At 34.7% G+C, this 16,820-nt stretch overlaps 4 protein-coding genes across 9 annotated transcripts; 1 reads left to right on the forward strand and 3 right to left on the reverse strand.

Annotated features, from left to right (window-relative positions):
- Window positions 1-84: 84 nt before the first annotated feature.
- Window positions 85-1,257, reverse strand: LOC105157863 (dormancy-associated protein homolog 4). 2 transcript variants are annotated; one of them, XM_011074359.3, is made up of 3 exons: window positions 745-1,257; window positions 565-642; window positions 85-413 (listed from the first exon to the last, which is right to left on the reverse strand). In XM_011074359.3, the coding sequence occupies exons 1-3, from the start codon at window positions 1,028-1,030 to the stop codon at window positions 406-408; spliced, it is 372 nt and encodes a 123-aa protein (XP_011072661.2). In that variant the 5' UTR covers window positions 1,031-1,257; the 3' UTR covers window positions 85-405. The 2 variants fall into 2 exon arrangements, with proteins under 2 accessions (XP_011072661.2, XP_011072660.2); XM_011074358.3 differs by having other exon boundaries at window positions 546-642.
- A 2,031-nt stretch (window positions 1,258-3,288) lies between these two features.
- On the reverse strand, window positions 3,289-6,214 carry LOC105157866 (uncharacterized). Its single transcript, XM_011074362.3, has 5 exons — window positions 5,747-6,214; window positions 5,225-5,318; window positions 4,722-4,795; window positions 4,115-4,171; window positions 3,289-3,845 (listed from the first exon to the last, which is right to left on the reverse strand). Exons 1-5 carry the CDS (start codon window positions 5,849-5,851, stop codon window positions 3,534-3,536), a joined length of 642 nt encoding a protein of 213 aa, XP_011072664.1. The 5' UTR covers window positions 5,852-6,214; the 3' UTR covers window positions 3,289-3,533.
- Window positions 6,215-10,844: 4,630 nt separating this feature from the next.
- Window positions 10,845-15,303, reverse strand: LOC105157867 (putative complex I intermediate-associated protein 30). Of its 5 annotated transcripts, XR_002286710.2 has the most exons (10): window positions 15,122-15,303; window positions 13,853-13,942; window positions 13,680-13,756; window positions 13,084-13,197; window positions 12,723-12,779; window positions 12,175-12,266; window positions 11,899-11,979; window positions 11,630-11,728; window positions 11,013-11,314; window positions 10,845-10,921 (listed from the first exon to the last, which is right to left on the reverse strand). XR_002286710.2 is itself a non-coding variant. In XM_020692340.2 (9 exons), the coding sequence occupies exons 3-9, from the start codon at window positions 13,729-13,731 to the stop codon at window positions 11,123-11,125; spliced, it is 687 nt and encodes a 228-aa protein (XP_020547999.1). In that variant the 5' UTR covers window positions 13,732-13,756; window positions 13,853-13,942; window positions 15,122-15,303; the 3' UTR covers window positions 10,845-11,122. The 5 variants fall into 5 exon arrangements, 4 of the variants coding, with proteins under 4 accessions (XP_020547999.1, XP_020548002.1, XP_020548001.1 ...); XM_020692340.2 differs by having other exon boundaries at window positions 10,845-11,314; XM_020692343.2 differs by having other exon boundaries at window positions 10,845-11,314; window positions 13,680-13,780.
- A 561-nt stretch (window positions 15,304-15,864) lies between these two features.
- LOC105157869 (HSP20-like chaperones superfamily protein) lies at window positions 15,865-16,809 on the forward strand. Its single transcript, XM_011074371.3, has 2 exons — window positions 15,865-16,283; window positions 16,369-16,809. Exons 1-2 carry the CDS (start codon window positions 16,077-16,079, stop codon window positions 16,624-16,626), a joined length of 465 nt encoding a protein of 154 aa, XP_011072673.1. The 5' UTR covers window positions 15,865-16,076; the 3' UTR covers window positions 16,627-16,809.
- Window positions 16,810-16,820: the final 11 nt, after the last annotated feature.

Here is a 16,820-nt window from a genome sequence, read left to right on the forward strand (position 1 = left end):
TTATATTTTGAAGGTGTATTGGGATGGTTGGTGTCATTTACTTGGTAATTGGTATATCTTGAGTTACGAGGAAAACTAGGGCAATTAAAGAAACCAAACTGAAAGCTTTTTGCATACTGCTTCATCACAAAGGATTGAGTGTACAAAACAGCGTATTTACTATTTACACCTTGTTTGTCTCGGGTAAGAAAACTAAAACAAGGAAATAAGAAAGGTCCTCATGGCATAAACATATCTACAGTTGTAATGTCATCTGGACCATTTCATTCATCTAGCAAAACTACGTTGCGTTAGTATGTACATGAAAAACGAACCCGATAGAGGGTATTATATATTTTTACAAAGATAACAATTTTTTTAAATCAAAATTGTCACTTCCTCTTCAATGATCCAAGGCACTCTGCATTACAATCCTGGCAATACAAGTTGGAATAAATTTTTAATGTTAGTGGGCATGTTGCATGCAAGAAACAAAGGTTTATTGTAAATATGAAACTCTCCAAGGACCCAAGTGCAAATAACAGTAGCATTAAGAGAAAACCAACCAATCATAACCAGTCTTACTCTCTGACTCCGAGGTGTGCAATGCTCCAGTTGCCAGTTTCCTCGTCAATTTCTTAAAGTTCCCACCAGGAGAACTTGCTAAAAACACCCCAAAAAAAGAATAAATAAGAAAAATACCCCCAGAACACCAAAATATTCATTCTCCAATCTCCATGCAAAAAGCAAACATGAAACTCTTACGTGAAAATGGCGAGTTTGGAGTTGTGGAGCCAGCCGGAGACGACGGCAGCGATGGCGAGTCAACAGAAACACTAAGGTTACGATGAGCATCGCTTTGTATGACTGTGATGCTCCGAGAAATAGGGATGAGGTTGTCATCATGGGGCGGCACCACCACGGCCAGTGGCGATGCAGCGGTGCTGGACCTGGCGGAGGAGAAAGAGTTATGTTTGCGTAGTTTTCCAAGGCCGGTTTCCGGTGTCGGCCCCGCCAGCGTTTCATCCCAAAGCTTGTGGAGAAATCCCATTATTATTAAATTAATTAATATGAAAACCAAAAAAAATTATATGTATATATAATTTTTTTATTAAAAAAAAATTGTTTTTGAAATATTTTTATTATCTTTTGTAACAACCGAAACTAGGTGATGAATATAGGTATAGTGTGAGCAATAGAAAAAGAAATGGTTATGACACCACCAGATATACGACTGTTACAAAAAAGATGGAAGCCCTAAAATCAAATAATTTTGTGTTGTTATGCGAGGAAATATGATTTGGGTTATGTCAACAATTACAGTTTTTATACACCAAATTTGTGGCTGTAAGAAGAATTGTTTAGAACCATTGAAATAAAAAAAAAAAATGCATAATCTATTTGTAGAACTAATGAAGATGGATCCGAGTCCCTCTACTACCATCAAACCCTCCCTTCCCCTTAATCTTCATTTCCCCGAAAAGGAATTTTTTGAATTTGAAAATCATAAAACTAATTGTAATTTTGGTCCAGTAATTTAAGGGAAAAAACTTAATTTTAAACGTCACGTGTCCGGCTAAAAAGGACTATTGTCAATTTTTTAGAGTTATACAACTAAAAATTAATTCGTATAGGATCAAAATTGCCACTCCCAGAAATTTAGAATGAAAATTGTAATTTTTCCTAAAATTAGAGATAGGGGCTATAAGTGATTCTAATCGAGCTGAACACAGTTAAACTTGTTTGAATTAGTATTGTTATTGAGTTTGAAAATTTATATTTGATTATTAATTTAATTGAACTTAAACAAGCTTTAATTACATCATATATGAACTGAATTCAAATACTTTAGATTTTATTATTTTTACCTGAATCTGAATCGAATTTAAATCATCAATTTCAATCGAGTATTGAATGACTTGATTTCTGTTTCAATCATAACAAAAAGGGAAGGATCCATCTAAAATTTAACTTGAGAGGCTATAACATTGGGCCAGGAGCAGAATCTATTGATGGGCTTAATTTCCAAGTCCAGATCTCTTTAATTAGATAGATGTGCAAGTATTTGTCTCGTTTTTATTAGCATAATTCCAAAAGAGAAATTGAGTATTGTCCAAGTCCTGTAAATCAACTTAAACGAGATTAATCTATACTAGTATATATAAAAATTAAAAAAAATATATGTAGAAATTTTGAATATCCACATTTATCCTTTAACTCAAATTTTATATTTAAAAAAATTTAGTTCTCAATCCACTATTCCACCTTTCTCTCTTATCTTACATGTCACATTTTTTCTTCTTACAAATTTGTGTGTTTTTAATAAACCCATGAGTAATTTATTTAATGCCATAATCCTTATTATTATTATATTAGAGCTAATGTGGGGGATGAAATTGAATGATAAAAATAGGTTGGTCGTACGCATAATGATGATGAACATTAATAATTATATGCAAGTTGGCCTCACTTTACATCTCTAATTCTAAAGGAATAAAATCAAATACCCCTAATTGATTATGATTACCCACTACTAACTCCATACTCATCAACTCAATAATTTTAGTAATATCATACATCAATATAACTAAAGATAATAAAATAGATTGAAAATAAATATCAAAATATTTAATAAAATTTGTTCGTTATTTTTTATTTTAACCACTAAATTAAAACATTAATGTAGATATGAAATCCCAAATAAATATATATATATATATATATATATTAGTAAAAAGGAACGTGGATAATAAAAAATTGATGAAGATATAATAATAATAAAAGGGGATTTGTGGGGAGGTGAAGTTGGGGAATAAGTGAGAGAAAGAAGCGCAAGTTGGACAAGTGGGGTACCAAATGCAACAAAAACAAAAGACAAGTGGGGGTTGGGGTTGTAAAGGAGGAAACGGCGGCTATTAGCGTCACCAACTCAGAATTGGGAGTTTCTGCCTCCCTGTTCTTCTTCAACTCATGCTGGGCCCTCTTCCCACGTGCTTCTGTCCACCCAATTTTTATTTTTTTTTTTAAGAAAAAGATCAAATATTATTAATATATTAATTTTCTTGAGCAAGTGGGACATTTAAAAATGTGTTTTTTAATAGTAAAAATAAATCATTAAAAAATTATAAATTTAGCAGTAATCATTTAAAAATGAAAGGTTAAAGTGGAAAATAATAAAGTTGTAATATTCACCATTTAATGAATAAAGTGTAAAAATTGATACAAAGTTGTTTTTAGCTTTTTGCTCAAGCCAAAAAATATTAAATAGTTGTTGAATTTTGAAGCAAATTAAAGATTAGAAGAAGAGAGTAAGGCAGAAAATGAAATAGCAATGTTTGTTAGATTAGATGGGAGGGAGATGGAGATCCTTCCGACCCATCATCTCTCATCAGAGATCAGACACCACCAACCACAAAATCCTACGCTCCATTCCCATTCTAATCTAAATGCCCATTTTTGGCCAAGACTTGAGCTCAATGCTCATAGCATGGAGATATCTATATGGTACACCGCCTTCTATTTAAAAAACAAATCAAAAAAATCTTTCCTTCTTACTACCTCCGGCACTTAGTCCTGTTCTTCCTCCGGCTGCTTTCCCCGCCGCCTTGCTGTTTTCCAGACGTTCCTCCCGTCCCAATGCAGAATCCGTCGTATGTGGCAGCTTTCGCCCCCAAATTGTTAGGACTCATCTCAGAGCAATTCCTCTTGTTGGAGATGCTGTACGTCTCGCTGCAAGAAGCCGGGACCGATGAAGAGCAAGTTGCTGGTGTGGCCAAACGAGAAGAAGAACCAAAGGCCTCAAAGTCATCTTGGAACATTTCGTCAAAGAGTTCTTGCAGTTCTTCAAATGTTTCGTTTCCGTTTTCCTGTCAATCACAGAACTACATTTGAACATGGCGGCACGACTCAGCCCCGGGTCGTTATTGAAACATAATTTTCATTATATGAAATTGCAAGCTATTAGGACCACGCAAATCAATATTTCTTCATAAAGGACACGATGTGAACAATTCAAGTTAGATATGTGGTTATATTCCAGTTGAATCGAGATTCATTCAGCATTTTTTCCGGTCCTTTTCTTCACATATCCTGGCTTCTACCCTCAAAAGCCATAAAAACATAAAGAGGAACTCACATCGGATTTAGTTTGGCTCATCATTGCTGCCATTTCGCTCAAGAAATCGCCCATTCCCTGCATTGTAATCCCAAGACAAACGCACCGTATCATCAATAATCACATTAACTTAAAGAAAACACACACATTTTCATCTCAATGACCTTAACAGATTAGAAAGGTCATTTCCACCCGTAATCCACCCCTCATTCGTTTTATCATTATATAATTGCAATTTGCATTCCTTCAACTAGAGCACATTGGGACCACACTTTCACTAGGACTTTCTTGATCTAAATTTTACGCTTCTTATCTCACAATAACTCCCACATTCAAACTCTATGCTCTAACTCCTAAAAATTAAATGCAACTCCAACAACAACTTGCTTCCACTTTTAGCCAGTTGTAAATACCCCCAACCCCATCCGAACCTAATAATGGACGAAAAGGGCCGCCAACTTGAATCATAAAGTAAGAACAATTGGCATTACCGACAGGAAATGATAAAGCAAAGAAATAGTTGAAGCTGCTAAAAGGGGCAAAGTAGCTTTCTTCTTGAATTCAAGACCACTTGAATCACACATTTAAAAGGGGTCACATGTAACATGTTCTCGCATTATATACTTACATTTTCGTCATCATCGTCATTGCAGTCGTAGACTCCTACATCGTACAGAAACCTTTTGTTGGCATCCGAAAGCACTAATAACAACAATAGCATCTCGTGAGTCCAATTACAGCTCAAGAATGATTGCACTCGCAATCATGTTAGGTTTTGAATAAACATTTAAGTAAAATATAACTCACCACCAATTATTATGAAAAGGGAATCCATAAAATGAACTACTGATCTAAAACTTTTTGTTTCATAGAGAGAGAATCAAGACCAAAGAATCCAAAGCATATAAAATATTAGAGCTCACACGAAAAAGATTGTTCTACTCCATCAAACATTGATTAACACAGTTATTTGCTAGGAATTGAAGTTAAGAAACGAAAATGAACTTTGCTGCAGTTAAAGCTTCTTCAACTATAGAATTTAAGCTCTTTATAGGCATGAAATAGCATGAAGATCCTTTCTTTCTAATGGAACACAAGAAATGTGATGATGGTGATACAGAGTCCTGTTACCTGAATAGGCTTGTTGAATGGCTTGAAATTTGTTCTTTGCATCTTCCACATACTTGGAATTCCCGGAAGCGGAGAAGCGATCAGGATGCCATTTCTGTTGCAGAGGCGCAAATTTACAGAACTCAATTCCCAAAAACACTAGAAAATGAAAAAGAAAAGTTCTAATACTATCAAAAATAAAACCTCCCGTTTTCACCCAAATAATTTCGAAAGCACGCAAATTCCATAAAATATCATATGATCCTCATGCATATGATAAGAACATCCGGGGAACATAAACAATCATGAGTGATTTCCCGGTAAATAACACAATGCTACTCTTATTTTCAGGAAATCCCGAGTTTTAAGTTCCACCAGCTCAAAAGGAATCAATCTTTTCTCATGTCAAGAAAACAGAGCCTTCCTTGTCTACCCCTTAAACAGTTTTCTTTCTCAGTGACTCTTTACAAGAAATGCAATATTTTTCCAGTTTTTCGTTTAAAGACAGCAAATTTACAAAAGGGTTGTTCTCAAAATTCTGACCAGTGCAAGTTTCTTGTAAGCATTCCTCAGCTCTGCATCAGTGCATTCTTTCTTCAACCCCATAACAGCATAAAAATCATTGCTTTTATCTTCATCGGCTGCCATTCCTCAACCCCACAATATAATCCAACTCAAAAACTCCAATCTTGTCGAAGAATTATAACTATAAATTCTACTGTGAAGGCACCCTTTTCAAGAACAAAAACAACTACTATCCATATATATACATATGCTTATGATGCATATAACATAATACAAATTCCTATGAGTGTGAACTCGAAATACATAAAATATATGGCTCTTCAATAAATGCTAAAAGATTGCTACAAGACGTAACCTTAGCAATTTAGAGAGAGAGAGAGGGGGAAGGGAGGGAGAGAGCAGCAGCTCTCTGTCAAGAAGCCTCCAGAAACAGGATTCTTATTATTTATATATGCAGAGGCTTCTTATAGTGAAGGGATGATGAAAAGAAGTGAATATTTATTTCAAAAAGCAAGAGAGAAAATGTTAAGGAGAAATAGAATAAGTGGGGCTGGCTCTCAGCCTCAGACAAAGGATTGTGGGGTCAATGATTAACGGCTGGGATTGTATATGGAGGTAGATATTTTGCTGGGGTCTGTCTCCAGAAACTTCTCCATATTTACTGTAATACTGCTTCTCTCTTCTCTCATTTCCCCTTTCCCTCTGTTTTTTGCTGTGTCCTTCTCAGTGTATTTGTGGCAGCTGAGTCTGTCAAATGTTTCATTAAATATTTACATTTTTACCAGTTCTCATGGTAATAAATTTTGCTGATTAGATTTAATCTCTTATTACCATAACAATTTACATTTTTTCATAATAGCATTCATTATTGGAAATTCATTGAGAGTGTGTGAGTGTGGATGCGTGGGCGTAGGACAAAGAAACATTTATTTCATAAAACTACTATTTATGTAATCTTTTTTCAAAGTCATAAACCATCATGATATTAACAAAATGGTATTACATGTTCCACTTTTATATATAAGTCATATAAATATAAATAATAAAAAATATTATACACATAAATATGCATGCAACAAAATCATATACTTTTTTTTTAATATTAAAGGAAAAAATGAGAAGTGTGTTGACTCGAAAGCAGTCAATATATATTTTTTTGGTTGGGGGTGGGGGGGTTGTTACTCAAATAATTAACAGCAAATCAAATGCTTTGGGTATGGTTACTATCAAGTAGACAAGTTGATTAATTATTGCAGTTTGGATTTGGTCTTTCTTAAATTTGATCTGAAGGGGCTGCAAGAGACTTTTATGGTTAAGGCTATCAATTCCTTGCTTGTTTTCGGTGAAGATGGGTGTGGCTCAGCAAAGTATGGCCCAAGAACGAGCTAAGAGGCCCGGGGCCTCCTTTCCTTAATACGACCGCTTTGGTGGAGGATGCCCGCTTAACATAGCTCAATATTGTAGTCTAAATATCGATGATCGATACAGCCTCAAGCTACACGTCTCTCTCTGAGGACTATGTGGCATATACTTGGACCCTCCATGTATGTGCCCTCCCGCCAGTATGGAGTATGCGTGTTGTGGGAGGTTCCCTTAAAAACTTGGACTTTAGAGTCCATTAGACTCCCTGGGGACTAGGAGTCCTCTTCAGCCATGGATTCTCTCATTCACCTAAATAATAACAGCAAAATCATCAAAAGATAGGGTCTAATTATGTCTTATCTCAACTAACTTTATCCGTCCACCCCAGGAATAGGAAGCACGATCAGTTCCCTAACGAAGGAGGACACTCCTCTATAAATAAGGATCCTACCCCCAGGCGGGAGGATACCTTCAACAGGCTGAAATCTAGCTACCATTCTGTTGCACTCATATTCCACTGTCAAACACGATTTTACTTCTATTTTTCATCATCACGCTTTATTTTCTGAATATATTTCATTATTTTGAATTATTATTCTTTAAATTCAATACTAACTTGGACATCAGAATGTTAATATTTTATTTTGCAGGTCTCATTCTTTCAAAGCTCTTTTTCAGCCAATCTAGACCCATAGCTCAAGTTCAAATCTATTGGATCCATACAATATACCACGCATTGGGTGAAAATAAAACATAATGTAAATCGCAAACAAAATTGTTCAAAAAAATTCATTATAATTAAAAAGATAGGAACAAATTTCAGACCATGAGTTTGGGCAGCCTCATTTGACACGAAGAGTAATATAATAATATAAACATAGTTAAATTGGAAACGGTTGATGGGCTTTAGCATCAGGCATTGCATTTTTCCTCTTTCTTAAAGTTTAATGTACTTATACATGAACTTTTTATAATTTAAAAAATTACATCTAATATTCATGAAGTTTACGTTCGTCTAACAAATAAGTTCCTCTATTGGTCAAAATTTATTGAATTTGCTGATATGAATAAAAAAAAAACTAACTAAAAATTGATATTTACCTTTAATTGACTTATTACTGACTTATTGCAGGTCAAATAGTAAGTTGATCGGCGTAAATATAAATTTTTTTGCTAATATCAGCAAATTCGATGAATTTTGACTAACGGAATGACTTATTTATTACATAAAAACAAATTTCGGGGGTGTTAGATGTAATTTTTTAAATTATAAAAAATTTATGTGTAATTATATCAAATTTTAGATGAAGGGATTGTAATTATCCCTTCAAAATATGTTATTGAGTGAGCTTGAGTGAGTGTTTCCTTTTCTTGTTTTTTTGGATCAGTCTGAGTGAGTATTGGCATTGCCATTGGTTGTCTCAGTTTTTGGGTGAAATTCTTCTGCTTTTTGTCCATAGCCTCAAATATCACTACTACTATTTATGCACTCATTGCTTCCTTTTTTGCAGTCAAAAGTTCAACTACTTTTACCGTTTTGCTTCTCTTTTTTCCGGTTTCCAATTTCCTAAGTTAATGAGCTTTTGACTTTGTAGGGGTAATTATTAGAATATTTATAATTTTAGAGGAGTATTTTAAAAATATTTAAATAATAAAAAAGTATTTGTATTTATGGTAAATTTTAGGAAGTTATTTAGAATTTACCCATAACAATATAATATTATTTGGGCTGAGGTCCAATCGCATATGAATAAGCAGAAGTTGCTTGCTTATAACCGTGTGCTAAGCAGCAAGTTGGGGAATTGGATATAAAGAAAAAGTTAAATTCATTTTGGCCCCCTGTAATATAATAAAATATCAAAAATTTCTTTTTAAAATTTTTAATATAAAAATTATTCCTATGTTACGAATAAAATATCACACCTCTCTTGGTTAATTCGAGTCTATTTTTTTAGAAACAATGACTAAACTACTCCTTCTAATCAACCGGTCAAACTAGGCTTATTAAAATATATTTATAATATATATAATTATAATTTATAAAAAAAATTCAAAATAACAATTATACCCCCACCCCCACCCCCACCCCATCCCTTTTGCCTCCAAATCCCCCCCCCCCCTCCCCCCTTCGCCCAAATGATGGGCGACGGTCGTCGCCAAGGGGTGAGGAGGGCGTCGGCCCTCCTCTTCAGCAGCGGCGGCATCTTTGACGTTGCTGCTGCTCTTTTTTTTTAATTATATATATATATTAATTTTAATTTAATTAAAATAATATTTTATTATATAAATAATTAAGTAATTATTACATAAAAAATATTTTATTATTAATAGAAATATACAATATTTAATTAAATAATTATTATATAAAATAATATTTAATTATTAAATACATATATATAATATTATATATTAAATATGAGATAAGAGCAAAAATGTAAAAAAAAAAAAAAAAAGTACTTTATAGGAAATCGCAGTCAAAGCGGTGTGGCCCAATTTTTGTACGGAAAGGATTTTTTAAACTTTATTTTATATCATAAGAAAAATATTTGATACTTTAATTTTCATAAGGATTTTTTAAACATCCCTATTATTATAGGGAGGTCTCTAGATTTTTCCCCATAAAGAAAGAATCAAATCCCTTTTGATTAAAGTTGAGTGTCTCCCTTCCTCTCAACTTATTATGATGACTGCAGAGAATCGAAATTCAATCTTGACCAAACATTCAAGATTTAACCCACCCCTCCTCCTGTGTGTGTTTGGGGGGTGGCACTTGGGTAGGACCTAGAAGAATCGCATTTAATGAGACAGACATGTTTGATAGATGAGTGGGTGTTTTCTTGGAGTAAAATAACAAGTGGGCAACTTGCACTTACATTTACTAATCTTCAGTCTCAAACAATTTGCAGCCACCCAAAATTGCAGCTGACGTTACACGGTCGAAGCTACTGTTTCTGTTTGGTTCTTCTCCACCATGATTTCACCTCATTATTCTAAGACATCATCTTTCACAACTTTCATCCCAACCTATAAAATAATAACATTTGATGTAACCAACATAAGTGTAAAAGACCCTCAAAAGTTAAATTTCTTTTCTCAAAACCCGTCTGTAACTAAAAAATCTTGGGGATCTATATGCTCTTTTCTTGTAGCCCCCCCCCCCCCCACCCCACCCCACCCCAAATTCCTCTTCACAACAAGAAAAATCTACCATGTTTGTTTCCTGTGTGCAGTGGGTCCAGGTGGAGTGGGGAAATGCCCACGTGATCTAATGGTACAAAAGGACTCAAATGGGGTCGAAATCACGTCCCACGGGCGCACAGCAATCGCAACTCCAACCACAAGAAAGGGAGACCACAAAATTGACAAAGTCGAAAAGGTTAAAATAGTTGTATCAGAGGAGTCAAGTCATCTTCTCTTTCTTTGATGCCCATAACTGGTTGATAGGAAAATCAAGAAATTAAACCAGAAACGGGAGATGGAATGTTACTGCTCTGGAGAAAGATGGCTCATTGAAAAAGAAACAAAAGAAAGCAGATACATATTTGCAGAGTAAGAAAGATAAGTCAATACCATGGTCCACAATTCACAAAGAATCCACAATGTCCCATTCTCTAGTTCATTTCCAACCATCCAAAGTTGAGTGTTGCTAACTTCTTGTGCTCAGCCATGAATTTAGAGGGTTCTGTATGCAGAAAGCACTAGCAAGCTAGTTCAAATACATGCTTATGGAACTAATAGGCATACCATATGAGGATTAATAATGGGATCAACCAACCTTCAGTATTGAATAAGGGAGAAAGTTAATGCAGCATATCTCATCAGGTTAATCAACTGAAAACCAAGTAATGCGTTTATCAAAACCTAATTCCTTAACTTCAACTAATTTCAGTCAAAATTGATATGTGTGTCAAATGACACTTACCAAACTCCATTTTGATATTGCTACAGTTATACATCTGATCACTAGCATCCGTATGGTAAGCAGTAATAACTTTTGCCATGCTTATTCTTTGGTCTCTGGGCACTGGGGGGTTAACTCTGCATTCTCAAAGCTTTAATCCAATCAATTTCAACTCGAAAATCACCTGGACCAGATCTAGCACCTGGAACTCCACCTTCTGCATTGACCGACAGAGACATGCCGACAACTCGAGATGGGTTCATCTCGAGCTTTGCGTCTATCACATTGCCTCTCCATGTCGGCAGATATCGAGCAAGAGGAATCTGCTGAATAGCATACAGTTAAATTAAATCTAGTCAACATTTTCAACTAAAATCATTAATAAATTCAGTTCAATCTTGTGCCAAGAACAGTGAAAAGAGAGTAGCAGCCTGCAAAACCAAAACTTGACCAGCCTAATCATTTCAGTTGCAGTAACAAGATATATGCTCTATTGTAGCAATAGTAGTTTATAATTATCAAAGCCATTCTAGAGTTTTTCATCAGGAAACCAATTCTAGGTCATCTGCTTGCTTCTGAGCAGCATATTCATACACAAATTATATATATCATGTGTGTGTCAGAGAGAGAAGGCTTGCCTTCGCAATATACCAGTTGCCTTCAGGCACAAAAACAAATGCCTGCCACGAGTTATCTTCCTGTTGTCCAGGAGAATTCACCCAATTCTCCGTATAAATCTGCATTAAAGATAGATGAAGGTTCAAATAGCTTGCTTCTAAGTTTGTAAGATGTTCAGTTTAGGTGTTCGAAAGTGCAGGATGACTATGAACTTTCAAATCACTTAAATATAAAAGAAAATGAAATCTTCTATATGTCGAGAGTATTATAACAGGCCCAAATTACTCACAGTAGAAATGTAGCATCTTCCATCTCCTTTAACTTTTAGGGCTAATGTGTCGTAGGCATCCAAATCAATGAAGCCATCAAACTGCAAAACAAGTGGATAACCAAAGGAATGACATTCAAAATGTAACGGGATTCAAGGGGGTCTATAACATACTTATTTAACTTTTGGCACCAAAGTCTACTAGGACAATCATTAAAAATTATAGATAATTCAAATATCGTACAAAATCTGCAGCTTGATCTCTACATTTTCAAATGGACTATAAGTATCATTTACCTTTTTAGATCTCATTCCACAGAAGCCACTCCTACTTATGTTCCATCTTGAACTTTCATCAACATCCAAAGAAAGGTTTCCAGAGAATACACCTATGACATACACCCACCAAAAAGAAAGTAAATCAAATTCGACTCCAGCATGCAACATAGGAAGGAACTCAATAGGTAATTTTATAAATGGTACTGAATGACTTTGTCTTGCAGACTCACAAAACAACAAGTACATTTCCAAATAATAAGAGATCCAATCCTACTATGTCTTGCAGTCTCACATGTTCCATGCGAACACCTAGGACATTTACAAAGAGGAAGAGGTCCAATTCTTACATAGTAAAAACTAAAAAGAAAATTGTCATGCCCTGTTACCCAATTAAGGGACTTCAACTGAAGGTGCTATAAATCTTTCAGATATTCCAAAATGTGGAGAGGAAGAGTTATTGTTCAAGGAAGATTCAGGCCGTAAATCTTCTGAATTATATTGCCAACTACAGAATTCAATTGAGTAAATATAATTGTTTGTTGAGACAAGATGAAATATTTACTGACCAGTCCCACTTGATCCATTCACTGAGTCTTTTATCTCCAGCGATGCTGATGACAGACCTGAAAAGATATTTTCACTGTTACAAGAATCTCAATGCATTTTCATTTTATTGCTCAATTTGTATTCTAGAAAAAGATTCTTTAAGGAATACTTTTCACTGTGAATAGCAGCTTAACTATTATTGCACTAACAAAGCAGTAACAGTGTCAAACTTTTCTTTGAAAATATCACCACAAATACCATACTTTCCTGCATGCTCTTCGAAAACTGTAGCATAACACCAAAGAGAACACAAGAATAGAAGGATTTTGTTATTTTCTTTACATAGTTGGATGTCAAAACATCAGGTTCTGAGACTCATACCTCCATACTCAGAATCTGAATATAAATGCCACCGCTTTAGCTCCTCCTTCGAGTCAAATTTGAAGATATATCTTTCACTGGGAGGGACCAAGTCTTCAAGGTTCCATGTGAGAGCTGCAAGATGCAAAGAAAATGATAAAACCACATTGTATCTAGTTCTGCAAGTTTCAGTTAATGAAAAATACAAACACGTAATTCTGCGAGCTACATCCCAAGAACAAAAATGAAGAAACAAAACTGGTCCAAATCTTTCCCCCATTATCTTGTAAATTTGCAAAAGCTCACTACACCTTGCAGTCAGAAGGAATTAAAATTATTCGACTGCTTGTCAAATTAATTAGTTTTTCTAAACTACCTCAGATAACTGAAACCAACAAAATGAACATAAACAAAACCCCAACTTCAAAGGAGTTGCATTTGTGGAGGACCAAAAATAGTTTCGAGGACCAACAAAGATAACACATATACATCACAAAATCAACATAATCCCAAAAGCAAACAGGTAGCATTGTAAAACAAACAATTGGAGAAAAGAAAAAGCAATATCAAACACTTAAACGGATGATGAAGTAAAACAATGGAAAAAGACATAGTACCTCTTTTAGTTGCATTGATTGAAGCTTGCCACAATGCACGAAACCTCGACATCTTCTCCACTATTTTCTGAGAATTCCTGAAATTCCGGAACAGAGAGAAACTTTATTTGATAATTAGTAAGTATAGATACGCCAAATTTGAGCTCCGACAAAGGCGAGTAAGGAATCAGTACTGGAAGAGAAGCAAACGAGAGATCAAATTGATTCTTTTTTCTTCCTCCAAATTCGAATTTTGCCCCTTCGAAGACTTCAGCTCAGTTGGACTTTGGAAATGAAGAGGGAGGAAGAAAAGACGAACGACACAGTCAGCAGAGTTAACTGATAAAGCGCATTACACTACTAACCGGAGGTAGAACGATTCGGCCCAGACTTCTCTGAACAACGATTTTGAAAATTATGAATGTTGCAAATTTATTCAAAAAAAAATGTCTTAATCCAATTTACTAAAAAGTAATTAATGTGCAAAATCAATTTATAATTTAAAATTGTGATTGTTATTTTTAAAATATAAAAAAATAGAAGAAATTTATGAAGAATTATTAGAAAAAGAGTACAGGACTAAAAAGAAATGTGGAAATTGAGAAAAGAATAAGAAATGGCAAAGCTTGATGGATAAGGGGGAGGTCTCAATCACCCACAACGGTGAGTGAATATCTGCTCTGCTTTTATAATAATTTATTATTTATTCATCTCATTTTAATATATTTGTTAATTTAAATTATTAATGTGTTGAATTAGTTTTTAAATTTGATTCTACCAAAAGATGTAAAGAATTACATCTCCCACCATGCTTCAATTATGTAAAAAATATAGATTTTTCAAGACACTAATTGAATTTGCAATATTAAATAACTACAGAGATGAATGCGCACACACATATATATATATATATACACATCAAAATATTGATTAATAGAAACATCTTGAAAACAATTAATAAATCAAGATCTCCAAAATAAAAATATCCATTCCTAAAAAAGTTACAATTTAGTCTTAAAGTACAAGTGAATTTACAATATTTGTCTCATACTTTTTGAAGTAATTAATATTAGTCACACACTTTTAGGGGTGTGCAAACCGGTTAACCAAATCGAACCGAATTGAATTTTCGGTTAACCAAAAGTTCAGTTCGAGTTTTCTGAAAACCGAACCGAAAAAACCGATCAAATTCGAAGAGGGAAAACAACATTATCAGCAATAATGCCAAGTATCCGAAAAGAGAAAAATAACAACAAAACAGCAACTTAAATTCTGAAGCTGAACCGAAAAGAGAAAAAATAACAACAGCTTCAGAAATGGTTAAACGGTTTAACATTTAACAGCAACAAAAGAATCCACATATTTTTTAATTTAGGCATTTCATCAAACACTTCAAAGCAAAATTGTAAGTCAAATTTTTTAAAACTTTTCTGTTTATAAGAGAGCAAAACCAGAAAACCTACCCGTCGTCGTCGCTCAGTCGCCGGTCCTATCTTTTTTTTTTATTCTTCCGGTCTCAGTCGTCGCCAGTGGCCGAAGAGTCAAGTCTCTTTCTTTCTTTCTTTTTTTTCTCTATTAGTAACTTAGTTCTGGTCTGTTTCTCTTGTTTCTTCTGACTCTTCTCTCGTAAGTGACTCAATTCTTATTTTATTCTATTTCTATCTATATATTTATATGTATTCTATAATTAATATATATTAATAATATAATATTAATATATTATATATAAATATAAACAATTATATATTATTAATATGTATAAAAATATATTTTATTTATTATATTATTCAAAATTCCAATTTTTTGGTACGGCAACAAAAAAAAGAACTGAAAAACCGACAATTTAAAAAAAAAAACCTATGACTTCGGTTTTCGATTCGGTCTGATTGGATCAGTTTAATCGTTTTCTATACACCCCTACACACTTTAGAAAAATATTATAAAATTAGTCCCACGGTCTAAATTTTACAATATTTGTGATTAACTTTGCAATATTTTTCAAAAGTATAGGACTAATTTTAACATATTTTCCTAAAATGTGAAACTAATATTAGAACGATGAACTAACTCTGCAAATTTTCTAAATTACGAGACTAATATTGACAAAATATAAAATTAATATTCAAACTACCGTGTAAATTACAATTTTCTCCTTCTTTCCCAAATGCAAAAAGATTATGGGAATACAACATAAATAGCACCAAGTGTCCCAGAGAGGGAGTGTGGAGGTTACCTGTCCTTTCTAGGCTTTTCTTGAACCCAACAGAACTCTCTTCCCTTTTGCTCTTTAAATGGCGACGGCCGACCTTTTCTGCTCATCAACAACCATCACATTCACTTCGTTCGGCATATTTATCGAACGCCTTCTCTGCACATCGAATACATTCCTAATCTTCTGGTTGATCATTTACAGAGGAGATGAGCGCCGTGGTGGAAGCATTGAGCGAGCTGCTGAGTCTCCCCGAGACCATGGAGAGATTCGTGCTCTCTTCTTCTCGTCCAAACGACGTCAATCAGAGCAACCGCGGTGGAGTCCTTGGTACTCTACCGGTGGACATTCTCGACACCCCCAAAGAATACATATTCTACATGGATGTTCCGGGGCTCTCCAAGTCGGATATTCAGGTACCCAAACCCGTTTCAATGCAGAAGCTAAGAACTTTGCCTTCACATTAAACGAATTATCTAAGATTTTTGGGTGTGAATACAGGTCACAGTTGAAGAGGAGAACACGTTGGTGATAAAGAGCAACGGGAAGAGGAAGCGGGAAGATGGGGAGGAAGAAGGGTGCAAGTATATAAGACTGGAGAGGAGGCCGCCGCAGAAACTAGCTAGGAAATTCCGGCTGCCAGAGAATTGCAATGTGTCGGCGATCACTGCAAAGTGTGAAAATGGGGTGTTGACTGTGGTGGTGGAGAAGCTGCCGCCGCCTCCTAAGCCCAAGACAGTGGAAGTTGCCATATCTTGAAAAGAAGGAAAAATCAGGGTGCTGCTCTTTCTTTTGTTTTAGGGAGCACTATAGATAGTTATAACTCACGCGTTCGTGTGCTAGCTTTAAGCTTAAGTTGAATGTATCCGAAGTTGGTGTTATGTTTGTTTTTAATGTAATTGCTGTATTGTAAGAAATTCATGGAGAGCGAGCTTTGCTTCAGACCTTTTGGT

The sequence above is a fragment of the Sesamum indicum genome, linkage group LG3, assembly GCF_026168435.1.
Source record: "Sesamum indicum cultivar Baizhima isolate 11 linkage group LG3, ASM2616843v1, whole genome shotgun sequence".
Taxonomy (NCBI): Eukaryota; Viridiplantae; Streptophyta; class Magnoliopsida; order Lamiales; family Pedaliaceae; genus Sesamum; species Sesamum indicum.

Bases quoted from the DNA above. Each gene is read 5' to 3' on its own strand.
- LOC105157863 (XM_011074358.3), bottom strand. From the start codon at position 1,030: ATGGGATTTCTCCACAAGCTTTGGGATGAAACGCTGGCGGGGCCGACA. The intron at 643-744 runs GTAAGAGTTTCA...GGGTGTTTTTAG, and splicing joins TCCAAACTCGCCATTTTCAC to CAAGTTCTCCTGGTGGGAAC. The intron at 414-545 runs GTTGGTTTTCTC...TTGTATTGCCAG, and splicing joins AGTAAGACTGGTTATGATTG to GATTGTAATGCAGAGTGCCT.
- LOC105157866 (XM_011074362.3), bottom strand. From the start codon at position 5,851: ATGGCAGCCGATGAAGATAAAAGCAATGATTTTTATGCTGTTATGGGG. The intron at 5,319-5,746 runs GTCAGAATTTTG...CCTCTGCAACAG, and splicing joins CTTACAAGAAACTTGCACTG to AAATGGCATCCTGATCGCTT. The intron at 3,846-4,114 runs GTGAGTTCCTCT...TGTGATTGACAG, and splicing joins TGAGCCAAACTAAATCCGAT to GAAAACGGAAACGAAACATT.
- LOC105157867 (XM_020692342.2), bottom strand. From the start codon at position 13,731: ATGTCGAGGTTTCGTGCATTGTGGCAAGCTTCAATCAATGCAACTAAA. The intron at 13,198-13,679 runs GTACTATGTCTT...TGCATCTTGCAG, and splicing joins AATCAATGCAACTAAAAGAG to CTCTCACATGGAACCTTGAA. The intron at 11,980-12,174 runs GTAAATGATACT...CTTGTTTTGCAG, and splicing joins GTGGAATGAGATCTAAAAAG to TTTGATGGCTTCATTGATTT.
- LOC105157869 (XM_011074371.3), top strand. From the start codon at position 16,077: ATGAGCGCCGTGGTGGAAGCATTGAGCGAGCTGCTGAGTCTCCCCGAG. The intron at 16,284-16,368 runs GTACCCAAACCC...GTGTGAATACAG, and splicing joins TCTCCAAGTCGGATATTCAG to GTCACAGTTGAAGAGGAGAA.